Source organism: Pleurodeles waltl, chromosome 9 (genome assembly GCF_031143425.1).
Source record: "Pleurodeles waltl isolate 20211129_DDA chromosome 9, aPleWal1.hap1.20221129, whole genome shotgun sequence".
NCBI classification, from domain to species: domain Eukaryota; kingdom Metazoa; phylum Chordata; class Amphibia; order Caudata; family Salamandridae; genus Pleurodeles; species Pleurodeles waltl.
In genome coordinates this window covers 167,120,520-167,133,452 of record NC_090448.1, presented here as the reverse complement: position 1 = coordinate 167,133,452, position 12,933 = coordinate 167,120,520, and the positions used below count along the sequence as shown (strand labels likewise).

At 43.1% G+C, this 12,933-nt stretch overlaps 1 protein-coding gene across 1 annotated transcript in view; it reads right to left on the bottom strand.

The window, feature by feature from the left end:
- The window catches only part of ADAMTS9 (ADAM metallopeptidase with thrombospondin type 1 motif 9), a 704,469-nt gene that overhangs the window by 14,007 nt on the left and 677,529 nt on the right, over positions 1 to 12,933 (bottom strand). The window contains exon 38 of the mRNA XM_069206502.1: positions 2,821 to 2,925. Coding sequence (XP_069062603.1) covers positions 2,821 to 2,925 — 105 coding nt within the window. The remainder of the gene's footprint in view (positions 1 to 2,820; positions 2,926 to 12,933) is intronic.

Genomic DNA, 12,933 nt, shown 5'->3' with positions numbered 1-12,933 from the left:
TATTTCTTTTGAAAAACCTTGCCAATGTGACAGCTACAAAGAATAATTTCAAAAGTCTTTGCCAGGAAACGTGACCACTACTAAGAAACACAGCAGGCAGCACAAGTTTGGCATTTGCTAACTCTGTAAGTGATACGCTTAACAAACGAGTGATAATAAAGTTGTTATACATTCAGACGTTTCTCGTGGCAGCTAATTTGTCTTTCTAGCTAATGCAGAGGAAATCCTGCTACAAACCCAGTAACTCAGCAAATACCACAACAGTGCTATACTTCATTAAATTATTATACAAACAAAACACTGTAGCTAAGCACACTAATGTTGAGACTGGTCGAAAATGGGGTGTGAAAGTTCATGTGCCCTTGACAATTGCGTGTGAGGTTCCGTGAGCGAAACAGAACATGGGTGTGAGAGACTGGGTGCCAGATTTTCCATTTTTATCACGCAACACAGCAAGACAACATGCTGCGCTGGGCGGCATGAAAGCGAGAGGGCAGGAATGCACCATGTCTATCAAGATATGGCGCATTCCTGTCCTCTGCCTGTGCTGCTGTACAATCCCAAGCCTAGTGCCAACGCAGGCACCCTCGCACCTTCGAGCAAGGGTGCCTGCGTTACAGGCAGGATTTTTTTGCGTAGGAAGGGACACCTTTCTGCACAAAAACAATTAGTTGTGGAGTAACTTGTACGCCACTATCTAAATCAGGCCCTATGTGTGAGGGAAATTTTGTGAGTACTTTTCTATGCAAGATAGATTGTGAGTGTTTTGTGCTAAAATGTGCCTGGGAGTTTGTGCATACTTGTAAACAGTGTTTCAAATGGAAAAATTAAAGTGCGGGTACTTACTATCCCAGAGTACTTGGCTGATACTGAGAAGTACTTGTCCCCTTCCTTTATAAGTTTTGCATCTACACTGTGAAGTGCAGGTACTGTCCTTTTCAAATAAAGAAATGCAGGGACTCATTACCTGTGAGTTCTCCCGCATTTAAAGCACTGTTTTAAAGAGATACCCTATGAGTATGAGGAACTGTAAAACTGTTCTTTTTAAAGCACTTGGGCTGGGCCATTAAGAATTCCGATGAGATTTCGCTGCACTTGAAAGTTAACATGAATACGTTTATGAAAATCAGCTCAACTCCGGTGTCCAAATATTTTTTTTAGGCTTTGTGTTACAAGCTACCAAAAATAAAGCAGGAAGGATAAAAAGGCTACCAGCAACTAAGTGTGTCTCTGGGCATAGAAAGAAATTGAAAATTCTTGTGGGCAAGTACACTCTCTGGGGTCACACAGTGTATCATAGAAAGCTGCAAACTGTTACACATAGAGGCCCTCATTCTGACCTTGGCGGGCGGCGGAGGCCGCCCGCCAAAGTCCCGCCGTCAGGTTACCGTTCCGCGGTCGAAAGACCGCGGCGGTAATTCTGACTTTCCCGCTGGGCTGGCGGGCGGTCGCCTTCAGACCGCCCGCCAGCCCAGCGGGAAAGAGGCTTCCACGATGAAGCCGGCTCGGAATCGAGCCGGCGGAGTGGAAGCTGTGCGACGGGTGCAGTTGCACCCGTCGCGTATTTCACTGTCTGCGCAGCAGACAGTGAAATACATGTAGGGGCCCTCTTACGGGGGCCCCTGCAATGCCCATGCCAGTGGCATGGGCACTGCAGGGGCCCCCAGGGGCCCCGCGACCCCCCCTACCGCCATCCGGATCCCGGCGGTCGGACTGCCGGGATCTGGATGGCGGTAGGGGGGGTCGGAATCCCTGCGGTGGTGCAGCAAGCTGCGCCGCCGTGGAGGATTCAATGGGGCGGCGGTACACTGGCGGGAGCCCGCCAGTGGTGCCGGTCCGACCGCGGCTTTACCGCCGCGGTCGGAATCCCCATTGGAGCACCGCCGGCCTGTCGGCGGTGCTCCCGCGGTCCTCCGCCCTGGCGGTCAAAGACCGCCAGGGTCAGAATGAGGGCCATAGTAATGTATTACTTCTGCACAGACCCTTAGTTTTAAATGAAGCCCGTGAAAGACTCAGTAATACATGCTTTTAGGGTCTGTGTCCAACTACGTCAAATGAGATGCGTTTACACAGCTTAGCAGTAATTTTCACTGCGGCCATAAGTACCTACACCGGTTTTGAAGGGGAACAATAGACACAGTATGAATAAAAAATGCAATAGAATTCAATAGGAATGGAGCATCACCTGATCACTGGCAAAAATATTCTATGTGTCGCACCCCTCAGTGAGGGGGTGTACTTGCACCTCCTAAACTGCAACACCATGCCTTTGGCTGGTGTGTGGTACACTAAGACTGTTGCCATCCAGGGCCGCTTCAGCATCCGACAGGGGTCTCTAAAGTACGGTGAGAATTAGATGCATTCTTAACTATGGCAGTGCTATTCAGGTTGCTGAGCAACTGTTCGGATACTGGTACCTTAAACATGCAATTAGTAGTCAGATTGATTGTGAACCTTTCTAAGCAAAGTCAAGAGCTGGTAAAGCTCTCCATAAATACTCCTGCCACTGCAAAAGCTGTCTCATAAATACAAAAATGATTCAATACTACCTTAAAGTTTCCTGCTCTGTGGTGCTTGCAACGGTGCCGTTATCGTTCTAGGGGTCAGAGGTCAGTGGCAGGCAAGCAGATTGGCAATTTATTAGTGTGGAAAGCTGCCCCTACTCAGGAGAGGGCCTTGTGGGTGATGTAGAGGGTTTGAGAATTTGGGCCAGGGTTACTTTATCTGCTCAAAAAGGTAACCGAGATAAGGCACTAACTCTCACAGATAAAGAAATCACAAACTCACAAGTGATAGGTTATTCATAAAACATTTGCTTACTGGTGATTTTTTTATTTCAGCCACAGCATAATTCCCTTGAGATATCCATTTGGATGTGTCTGTTAGAGCAAGACCAGTTCCTTGGAGGTTGATACGAAAACGCCCCTAGGAAAAAATAACAGGGTTTTAATACCTGCTTTGACGAACTAAATGATAAAGACACTCTAATTGAACTAATTAAAAATAAGCATTTGCAATGCAAAGGGTCTCCTGTTTGCTCGAGTTAGAGCTATTAGCATTGAACACTCCTAACCGGAATTTTCTTGCACATAAATTGAAAATGAAAAGTAAAACAGTTTCACATAACTAACCGGACTTTTCATGCCATATAAACTGACAAGTTTCACATAAGTGAGCTGACAGCCACCATTAGCGCAAAGCAGACACACAAAAGGAAACAGAAGTTTACTCGCAGTGAAACGCATCGCAAAAGTGCAATTATTCATGTAACCAGCAAAAGTGCAAATATCCATGTAACAGGGTCGATGTCATGCAAAGCGCCCGACTACTGCCCAGTGAGATCGCACTGCGAAATAAAGAGAAAAAGTAGTCCAGAAGCCATACGGAAAACATCAACCATCATATGTTTTCAGTAGTTGGTCGCTGCAGTCGAGAAGGGCTGAACACCAGAAAAGGCATAATGTATGCATGCCTTTCACTAATGAAATCCTGCGAATTTTGAAAGGCAAGCCCACGAACCAACCAAACTGATAGGAGTGACATGGCCATGGTTACAAGCCCATAGAGAGATTACACCAGGGACAGAGCACTTTGCGATCGACCCTAATAGAACGAATATTTTAACAAATAAAACTTGGAAGAGAGCTTCAACAGCAAGGAGCAAGCCTGTAAAATCTGTGTAGGCTTTCAGAAGTCTTTATTAAGCCCTGCCTGCTCGAAATCATCCCACAACTGAAAAATGGTAAAATGTGGCATAGATTGACTGTCTTGAGGACAGTGCTGGCTAAGCACTGAATAGATATCCACTGGCTGTATTCTAATACCCAATTAATGCATTGGTTGAAAGAAATGTTATGGTATGGGCCTCCACAGTTGCCAGTCATTAGGGGGGAGAAGAGTGTTGCAGGGGAAATCAGGTTAGAATGACTTAGAGTATGTTACAGTTAACCAAAAAAATTTACAAAAAAATTGTTCGACTTGCATATTGGACCCGTACCAGCCAGACACACTTATACTATAATGAATGAATATTATTCATGTAAGACAGACAGCAAGTTGTGTTGAACTGAAAGGTTTCATTTATCAAGTACAAAAAGAAAAATAAAGATGTTAAAAAAATGTAAAAGCTAGTTTCAGAGGAAGCCAACTTAATGACTCTTATTAAATAAGCTATGGGAGGACAATGTATCAGCCGGTTGGTAAATGTACCTCTATGGTTTTATAGCCAAAGCAAAGACTGAACACCTTAAATATACAGCTAAATGTGTTAAGGACCGAAAAGGTGTGCAGCTTCTCTTACTTGTCCACTTCCATCCATTGGTACCTAGGGCAGTGGGGGAAATGTCTCAATTGGTCAGACGAAGGGTGCCACATAGTGTGTATCCCTACTCAAGAGGTTCCAAATTGCCTGTTTGTTAGGGATGGATATAGTCCAGCTAATCTCCCACATGAAAACTAAATTTAGGGAGAACAACCGGTGCTCCCGCCCTTCCTGTCAAACTGCAGCACAGCCGTCACCCAAGATTAGACCTGCACAGGAATAAATGAATCCTGTGTCGTGAATGCATTGACTATGCTGGGTTTACAATTCCTAACCAGCATTAGGGTCTGTCAGTTACAGGAGTGAGGCTTCATGTGCATGCAGATACCCCAATCCAAATGAGGCCCCAGACAGTGGTATTTATGTGAAAAATTTCCCACTCACAAAAGACGTCTCCCATCACTGCAAACTCACCCTTGCTGAAAGGGGGCCCTACACTTTATCCTTCCATTGTATCAGCTATTTTATTGTATGCAAAGAAAGAAAGAAAAGGCTTAACGACAGGGCCAGAGTAGAGTACCAAGATATAAACAGTATCATCAGTAATAGTCTTATGATACAAACATTATCTTTATAAATTTGATGTATCCGTAACTTTATTTCAGAAACTCAATTCTGATAGTAAAAATAACATGTGGTGAGAAGTTAAATTAATGGTTAATGTGGAATACAAAATTCAGCAGCAGACCAGATTACACAGATTGACTATGTGGTGTGAGAGAACATTGATAATAAAGACGGAAATAAACAAGAATGAGTCTGAACCTGAGGGAAGAAGGAAGAGGTGAGGGAGGTGATGTTGAATCAAATATTGCTGGAAAAAAGATAAAGAAGGTAAAATAAAGATAATTTAGTTATCGCTGGATAGAATGGTTTAGCCATTGGAATGGCCTGACTTGTTTGATATTATTTAGTAGTGAGTGCTTCCATTATGAGCATACCCTAAGCTGTAATATATCTCATGGCATTCTATTAACCCAGAACAACTTTCTTGAAGAATTGTGCTCGAATATGAATACGATATAATCTTCATGTTGTCTATACTACTGCTGCAAATTGATTGTTATTTCCCTGTTGATAAGTAGGGACAATAGTCTTGGGGTATTTTTTAGCATTTCTGTCTATATTTGTCTACATTTATTTACTTTTGCTTATTTTATCTGTTTATCTGGTTTTAGTTTCGATTTCGTGTAAAAAGAAACTGCAACTAGTATATTTCCGTATTCATTTAACTATTAAATGCTCAATAATTCTTCAATGCCTAATGGGTTTAGGCCATTAGTACACATACAGGATACATCAATGCACTCATTTGAAAACATGCACATTGTATACACGCCTACACATCTGTACCTGCTTAAGCTTCACAAGGAACATATCCATTATTAGTTGTCAATCTGAATTGCTATTCACTTGGCAGTCATGACTAATAGCATTGAGCATTACTGATAAAAGACCTATTTTGCATTTTTGGGCACAACAGGTACAACAGGAAATATATATGTCTCTTTTTCTGTATGCCTTCGTATTAAACAGTATAGCCGTGAAAAGTGGACCTTTAATTATAAGTAGTATAGATGCTTCACAGACACCAGTCAAAGGGTTAGAATTTGCAACCTCAGTTTAGAGTGTGATTAGTAATCAGGGAATTCTGGATTTGTGTGTAAATGTTAACATTCTATTAGGCAATTCCACTTGCAAATGCTACTGTCAATCTATGATTTTAATCCAGGTTTTCTAACAGGTTTCTGATTAGCCATTAGTTGAAAGTGTCCGCAATGGAGGCAAACAGCTTATATTCTATAAACTTCAATAATATGTTTGAATACATTGACTGAAAACAGGAGTGCTGAAGTAGTAGGCAAGTGTTCTAGAGCATCCAAAAGTTATGGTCAGTACTAAATATCTAAAACCGCTGTGTCACATTCCAACCCTCAATATTACATTAGTAACATCAAAATATCAAACGAGGTACATTGTACCCTCCTTTAAAGTAGATATTCAGTGAATGAGGCCACCACAGTTCTCAAAAACAATTTAAAATCCAAATAGAGATAATCTGAAAAGATAAAAGTTCAGGACGAGGCAGGCCACCAAACTAGATACTCTGTCAAGCCAATCACGAGCAACGACTATGTTCCTGTCTAAATCAGAAGCCAATCAAAAGCACTGAACATTTTCCTACCAAAGCTACAAAACGTACATCACCACTAGAAGTGAATCTGCCCACCAATCAGACTGCAGCTCAGTACAAGGGACGTCATATCACCGTCAAGCCAGTCAAAGAAGAAAATAAAATGTTCTCATCTAAGCCAGAAGACAATTAGAAGGAACATTTTCAACCTCACAAGCCAGTCTCAAGCAAGAAATAGCCCCACTGGAAGCTTAATACTCAGGTAACTCAGGGTGATCTCAAATGGGAGTCTAAAGCAGAGGGTGAATAAGATAGCGATGTTATCAGTTTGGACCTGTTAGGGCTTTCTAATGGCCAGAACCCATGCGTCTTGTACTGCAAACTGCACAGCACCATAGCTCTGCTCTTCACCATATGTCTGTGAAGCGTCATAACCAGCTCACAAACAACCTTCAACCATACACACCACTGAAGCACGTATAACACACACCAACTTCTTGACATTCCACTCACCACCTCTCACACACGAAGTACAAAGAATGCACTTGCAGATTCTTAAAGCCGACTGCAATGATGCAAATAAAAAGAGTAGACAGTCTTAAAAACATAAACAACATAAACAATGTGGTGCCTTCTTTCTTGAAGAGACCTACTTAGTCCACCCACCACCCTCATGTTTGAGTTCTTGGTCCTGTGCTCTGTACAGTGAAGCTCTTCCTACATGAAAAAGAAATCTGATCTACTGTATAGTTTCTGGGACTTTCTTACCTTGATCGAAGCAAGAAGCAATCCTCTACAGTGTCTGTGAGATCAACATTACCCAACTAAAGAGCATTCTCCATGCAGCAGCATACCTACATATTTCAAATGTCTTCATATATATAACATGCTCATACCAATTCTCCACTGCCCCCATTGGTAGCATGCTTCACATATAAGATCTGCACTGAAGACAAGACAGTCTCCTGGTGCTTAACTAACCCAAGTGACCAAGATGTTCAGAGGAGGAATATTCCAGATTGGTAATTAGGAAATGCAGAATTGATAGGCTTAACCTCAACGCATTATCTGTCTATGCTTCTTTGATCTGGAATACCATTCCAGTCTAAATACATCTGCACTTCCAAAAGGGGTTGAAAAACATCTTTTCAAGCAATACCTGATCACATTATGCCCACACACATGCCTATAAACTGCTGCGATGTACACCCCCTCTCATATCACCCCTTCTCACCCACAACTCCACCACTCACCTTGCTGACCTGGCCCTTCATTTAAACCTCACGCCAGTGCCCTTCAGCGCTTCAGAGTGAACTCCTATGCTTAGTGTTTCCTATCTTCCCTCCTCCCCTCAATCTTCTTCTACACTGTAAAATCCTCATAATGTATAACGCTTTGATGCTTGTAAGAATGATTGGACAGTATAAATCACATACATATCTCACACATGCATGTTTACAAACATATATATCACCAAGCACAATTCCTTGCTTTACTCAGGTATTTCCAGTTGAACCCGTGCTTGTACCTTTCCTAGCTGTTTTCACTCTTTATATTTTGCCATTAATTATCTTCTGTACAGACGTTTGAAGGAAGGATCAAAAATATATATACATACTCAGGACTTTAACTGACAATGAGGTCTGTGTGGCTAACCCAACTTCATGTCACCCCCTTTTCTCTCTGACTTTGTCTGTTTCCTATTTTGTTGAGTACACAAGCTCCACAACAAAATAATTCATCAGGTCTACAAGAGTGCAGATGTCACTTGTAATGCAGGCCAATTACTATCATCATGGGTCAAGAAAGTGTCATCTACTCTCTTTCTATGTTGCTGTCCCACCAGCAACATAGAAAAGGGGCCTGTCTGCCTGTTATGGAAACCCAAGGACACCAAGAGCATTTCAAGTCCTAAGTATACTTGAGAACCAAAACATGCTCATTTTGTTTATCTTGAACAAAATAGCCAATTTAGATGTTATCCACTCACAGAAAGGAGAAATGGTGATTGGACACAAAAAGGTTGGGTATGCAGGTCTGATTAAATCCCCAGAGTCCCTCAAATCATGCAATTTCACTGGTCTACATAGCATAGTTGAAATATTATGACATTAACCCCTTAGATCCCCAAGATCCACAATACGTGAATCTAAGAAAGTCCAGATCTAACATTTTGTTTGGTGGAATCAGGTCTCATTCTTGTCATTTGAGGCAAGAGGGGCACAATACTGTCAGAATGGGGTGCAGAAGCAGATCTGCCATGACTGTCATCAGTAAGACTATAGGTTATAGCACTGTTTTGGAGTGGAAATAATTTTCTCTGGATTGTCTTTTGTTTCTGAATGAAAGAACAAAAGAGAAACAGAGCCTCAAATTGGATTAACTGCAGTGTCCTTTCTTGTTCTCCTCCTACCTTTCAAGTTGCACCAGTTTGTTCACATGGACATCTCCAGGTCACAAAAGATCCTATCACCTCGAGAACCCCCCTTCCCCCGGGCCCCATACTGTCTCCTGTCATCTTCAATCTATACATGGAGCTGCTCGTTCCTCTACTGACAGATTAGTGCATTTAGATTCACCAATATACTGATGATACACAATGATACTTTTAAGTCCCCTAAGCTTTAGACATCTAACACCTCAAACTCTGCTTGCACACCATCCAGACCTAGATGTCCAACACCTACAGGAAGCCCATTCAAAGACAGAATACTTGTTATTTGCCAGAACAGTAAACAAGATACAGTACAAACCTAGCTCAAAGACACCTTGATAGCCGCGAACCTCAATTTTCACCAAATGTACCCTCACTCTCAAGGAATGCATTGCCAAAAAAACAAAGAAGAGCAGGTACTAGCTATCTTTTCTAAGAAAGTAAACCTATTTCTTCCAGAAAGTCACTACAGAAATGCTGTTCAATCACTCAAACTCAGGCCTGTGGCTGGTGGAAATGTCCAACTCAATGGCCTCCCAGACTCCAGACTGGCACCCCTTAATGGTATCCTACGTGTTGGAAAACATCTCTTGCAGGGCCTGAAGAAATATGATCACATCATCCCTATTCTGATGTACTTTGTTGGTTCCCCTTGCCAGTTTGCACCATCTTCAACACCAGCTAATTCTAGGAGCGGGAATAACAGGTATTATGAGATGTTTGTGACTATTCTGTGGGACATGATTTACTCTGCTGATTCACATATTATTTTTCAAGTCTTTCATAGTGACACTGTGTGACTGTAATAGCCCCAACATGGTGTTTCTGCATAACTTAGAATTCCGCTGGAGCCTAGTTACTGGCCCCATCTGAATTCAACTTGCCACTTGTAATGATGGCCTTGGTCTTTATGTGAAATTTCATGAATGGTAGAAAAAGACACTGATATATTGACTGCTTCCATTCTTTGAAGGGGAATTCTGAGCCAGTCATTTTTTAACTCTACCATTATATTGTTGGTGTAAGCAAAGTGAAAGCATCAACATTTTGAGGACAAAAACATTCAGATGCTATTTTCTGCTCCCAACGCTACCGGAGCCACTTGTGCATATTCAGAAAGAAAGTCGCAAAAGTACAGTTGGAGCTCTTTCCCTGGATGTACTTTTTCTGAATTTTGCTCCTTTACCAACATTCCCAGGAGTGGAAAGCTGCACCTGATGCAGCTATCCAGGTGTACCTCTACAAAGGTTGTGTGACTGTTGCAGCAGGTTCCTACTCACACTGTATAGATTTCTCTATAGCAGAGAACTCTGCACAGGAGGATTAAGATGTCCTGTGCAAATGCACATTTTATGCACCCAGCAAAAGAGTGAGCCATTCGCCTTTACCACCCAGGAAGGCAATTTATGTCAGTCCTGTTCTGGAGTAAAAATACAACCCTTTCTAGGGTGTAAATGGGATGGATTGGAGCTTGAGAATGCCCACAAACCATTACTGGATAATCCGTTCCTAAACCTTGAGTAATTACCCCTGTGCTGATCTCTACGCCCATAAATGGGATTATGCCTACCAGGAATCCCTTTTTGAATTCTTGTCAGGTGAAAAAAGATAAATTCAGCTGTACATGCAAATTTGCGACCAAATTTACCTTACAGAGTTGGTACTGTTGTTTTTTGATCTTTTAATTAAAAGCAGCACATACACAATATAATCGAGGGCATTTTCAGCACATCTTTGCTAAAAGGTCCACGATTTTTCATCAAATGGCTGTTCGAACAATGTGCATATTAATCTTATCATGATTTCAGTTATTCCTGTCTAACCATGCTCACTGACTATCGCTTCCATTTTATCTTTCAGAGAAGGGTTCTAACAACTGTGGAGAACCACCGGGGTTGTCATGGTATCTGCTCCTTTTACCATTTATGTTCGTTCCCTCTAACAGCTGAGTCGACTTTTTGGGTTTAAAGCTTAGTTGTATGCTAAAATCACCAAAATCACCTGATGGCTCCGAACTCAGTAATGAAACTGAAGGATGACCTATGTGAAACACAGAAATGGATAACTTCCAATCTGCTAAAACATAACTCAGCCAAAACTGAGTTTCTGCTCTTTAAAAAAATGCAAACGAGATGGAATATCACCTTATTGCCCATGAAATTGGGAGCCCTCAACCTATTACTTGTATTCAAAGCTAAAGTATCACTATCCACACTGACTCCTCCCATTTTTTAGAGAGGTAAATTTGTCGCCTCCATCTTCCTCCTGCCACTATATATGTTCATAAAGATCCTACTATTGATATCTCAAGAAAAAAAAATCAGCAGTGGTGACTGTCCTGATTTTGGCTGGACTGGATTACTGTAATAGCCTCTCAGTGGAGTCTTCTGCTTACTTGTTTACCAAACTCCGGCTCATTCAAAACATTGTGGTATAGATGGTAACTGCTCCACTGGTCAACTACTGACCACGGACCCGTATGTCATTAATAGTAGTATTGGCAGACAATCTTCTCTCTAAGCTCTAGAACTCACTCCCTCTGGATACTACAGCTCCGAAATACATCTAATTTGTAGATGAACCTAGAAGTCCTCCTGTTCCCACCTCCTGCAACCGTTCTTATTTTTAGGAGGACACTCGAGTGTTAAAAAGGGAGCTATGAATAAAATAATAATAATAAAAATGATAATAATTTTATTTGTGAAGCAGTAAAATTACATAAGCAATAGATAACACTCTATTGCTGCATGTTCAAACAGTTTATTCACAAGATGTTAATAACAAAAAGTGCCACAACTCTTGAACTCAATCAATACAGAAACTAGAAAACATATACTCATGGAACCATCAAAAAGGGGTCACACAGATGTCAGAAAGGAGGCAGAGAGGAGTCTGTGTGGTCAGCATGTAGTCCTGAAAATATGTATGACTTTTAAACAACCTCTCCTGCCAAGGAAATTGCTAATAGTAACACTGTTACTGCTTATTGTATTAGTCATAAACAGACTACATTATAAAACAGCTTATTTTGTAAATGTTCCAGTGGCAATTATCTGTGTATCAAATATAATGCTGGTAAAATACCTAACGTTGTTATACACTTACGGAAAAGATCCCTCTGCAATCTGCTGGTCACAGGTTTGAAACAACACATGATAGATGAGAGGGTAAGTTTGGCTACTGCTAACGAATTGGTGTATCCTGCAAATCACAGGTTCATGTGCTAGTAAGATAGCTATATAGAGTGGGGTGTGTGGCCTGGCTGCGAGGCAAGATGGCCGGCACTGAGTCAGGCTCTGCTGGGCCGCGGGCCATTTATTCGTTTTATTTATCCTGCAGGCGGTGCTGGCTGGGGCGGGCCCGGGCGATATCCCGAGTGAGCCCCTGTGACGCTTTGGGCACTGTGGGAGTGTGGCTGGGGCCGGAGATGGGGCCTGGATCCGTGCGGGCCGGTCTGACAGTAGGCTGCTGCCCGTGCGCGCGATTTGAAAGGCGGGGAGGCTTGGAAACTGCTCCCGGCGAGCGCGCTGTGCCGGGAGCGAGAGTGCACGGGGGGCCTGATCGGCGGCTTGGTCGGGCCGCGGCCCTCGTGGCCCTCATGCCCCCCATGGCTTCCGCGGCCCCACGGCTGAAGTGACTTGTTTGGACCTCGTGGCCCTTTGGACTCTGTGTTGCTGGTGTCACTGGTGGCACCTGGGCTCGGATGGCCCGGTAATGCGGACGGGCGTGCGAGGAGCAGGCCTAGTGCAGAAACTGGATCAGCCCTGAGAGGAGGTGGACTGACCTGTGGACTGTGGCAGCCGGGGGCGCCAGATATCGGTGAGCAGACGGCTGGTGGGGCCGCGGCGTGCTGCTGCGGAGCGCCCCCCAGAGTGGGGCCCAGGCGGGGCCCGTTGGATTTCATTGGAGGACATGTGCTGCGCTAACCAGAGTGCCTGACTGGATGCTGGAGCCGATCGCTGGAAAGTGGGTAGCGGTGACATGGTGCTGGTGATGCTGGCTAAGCCTGTGGCGGTTCACTGAAGGCCTGAAGTTGGAAGGGGC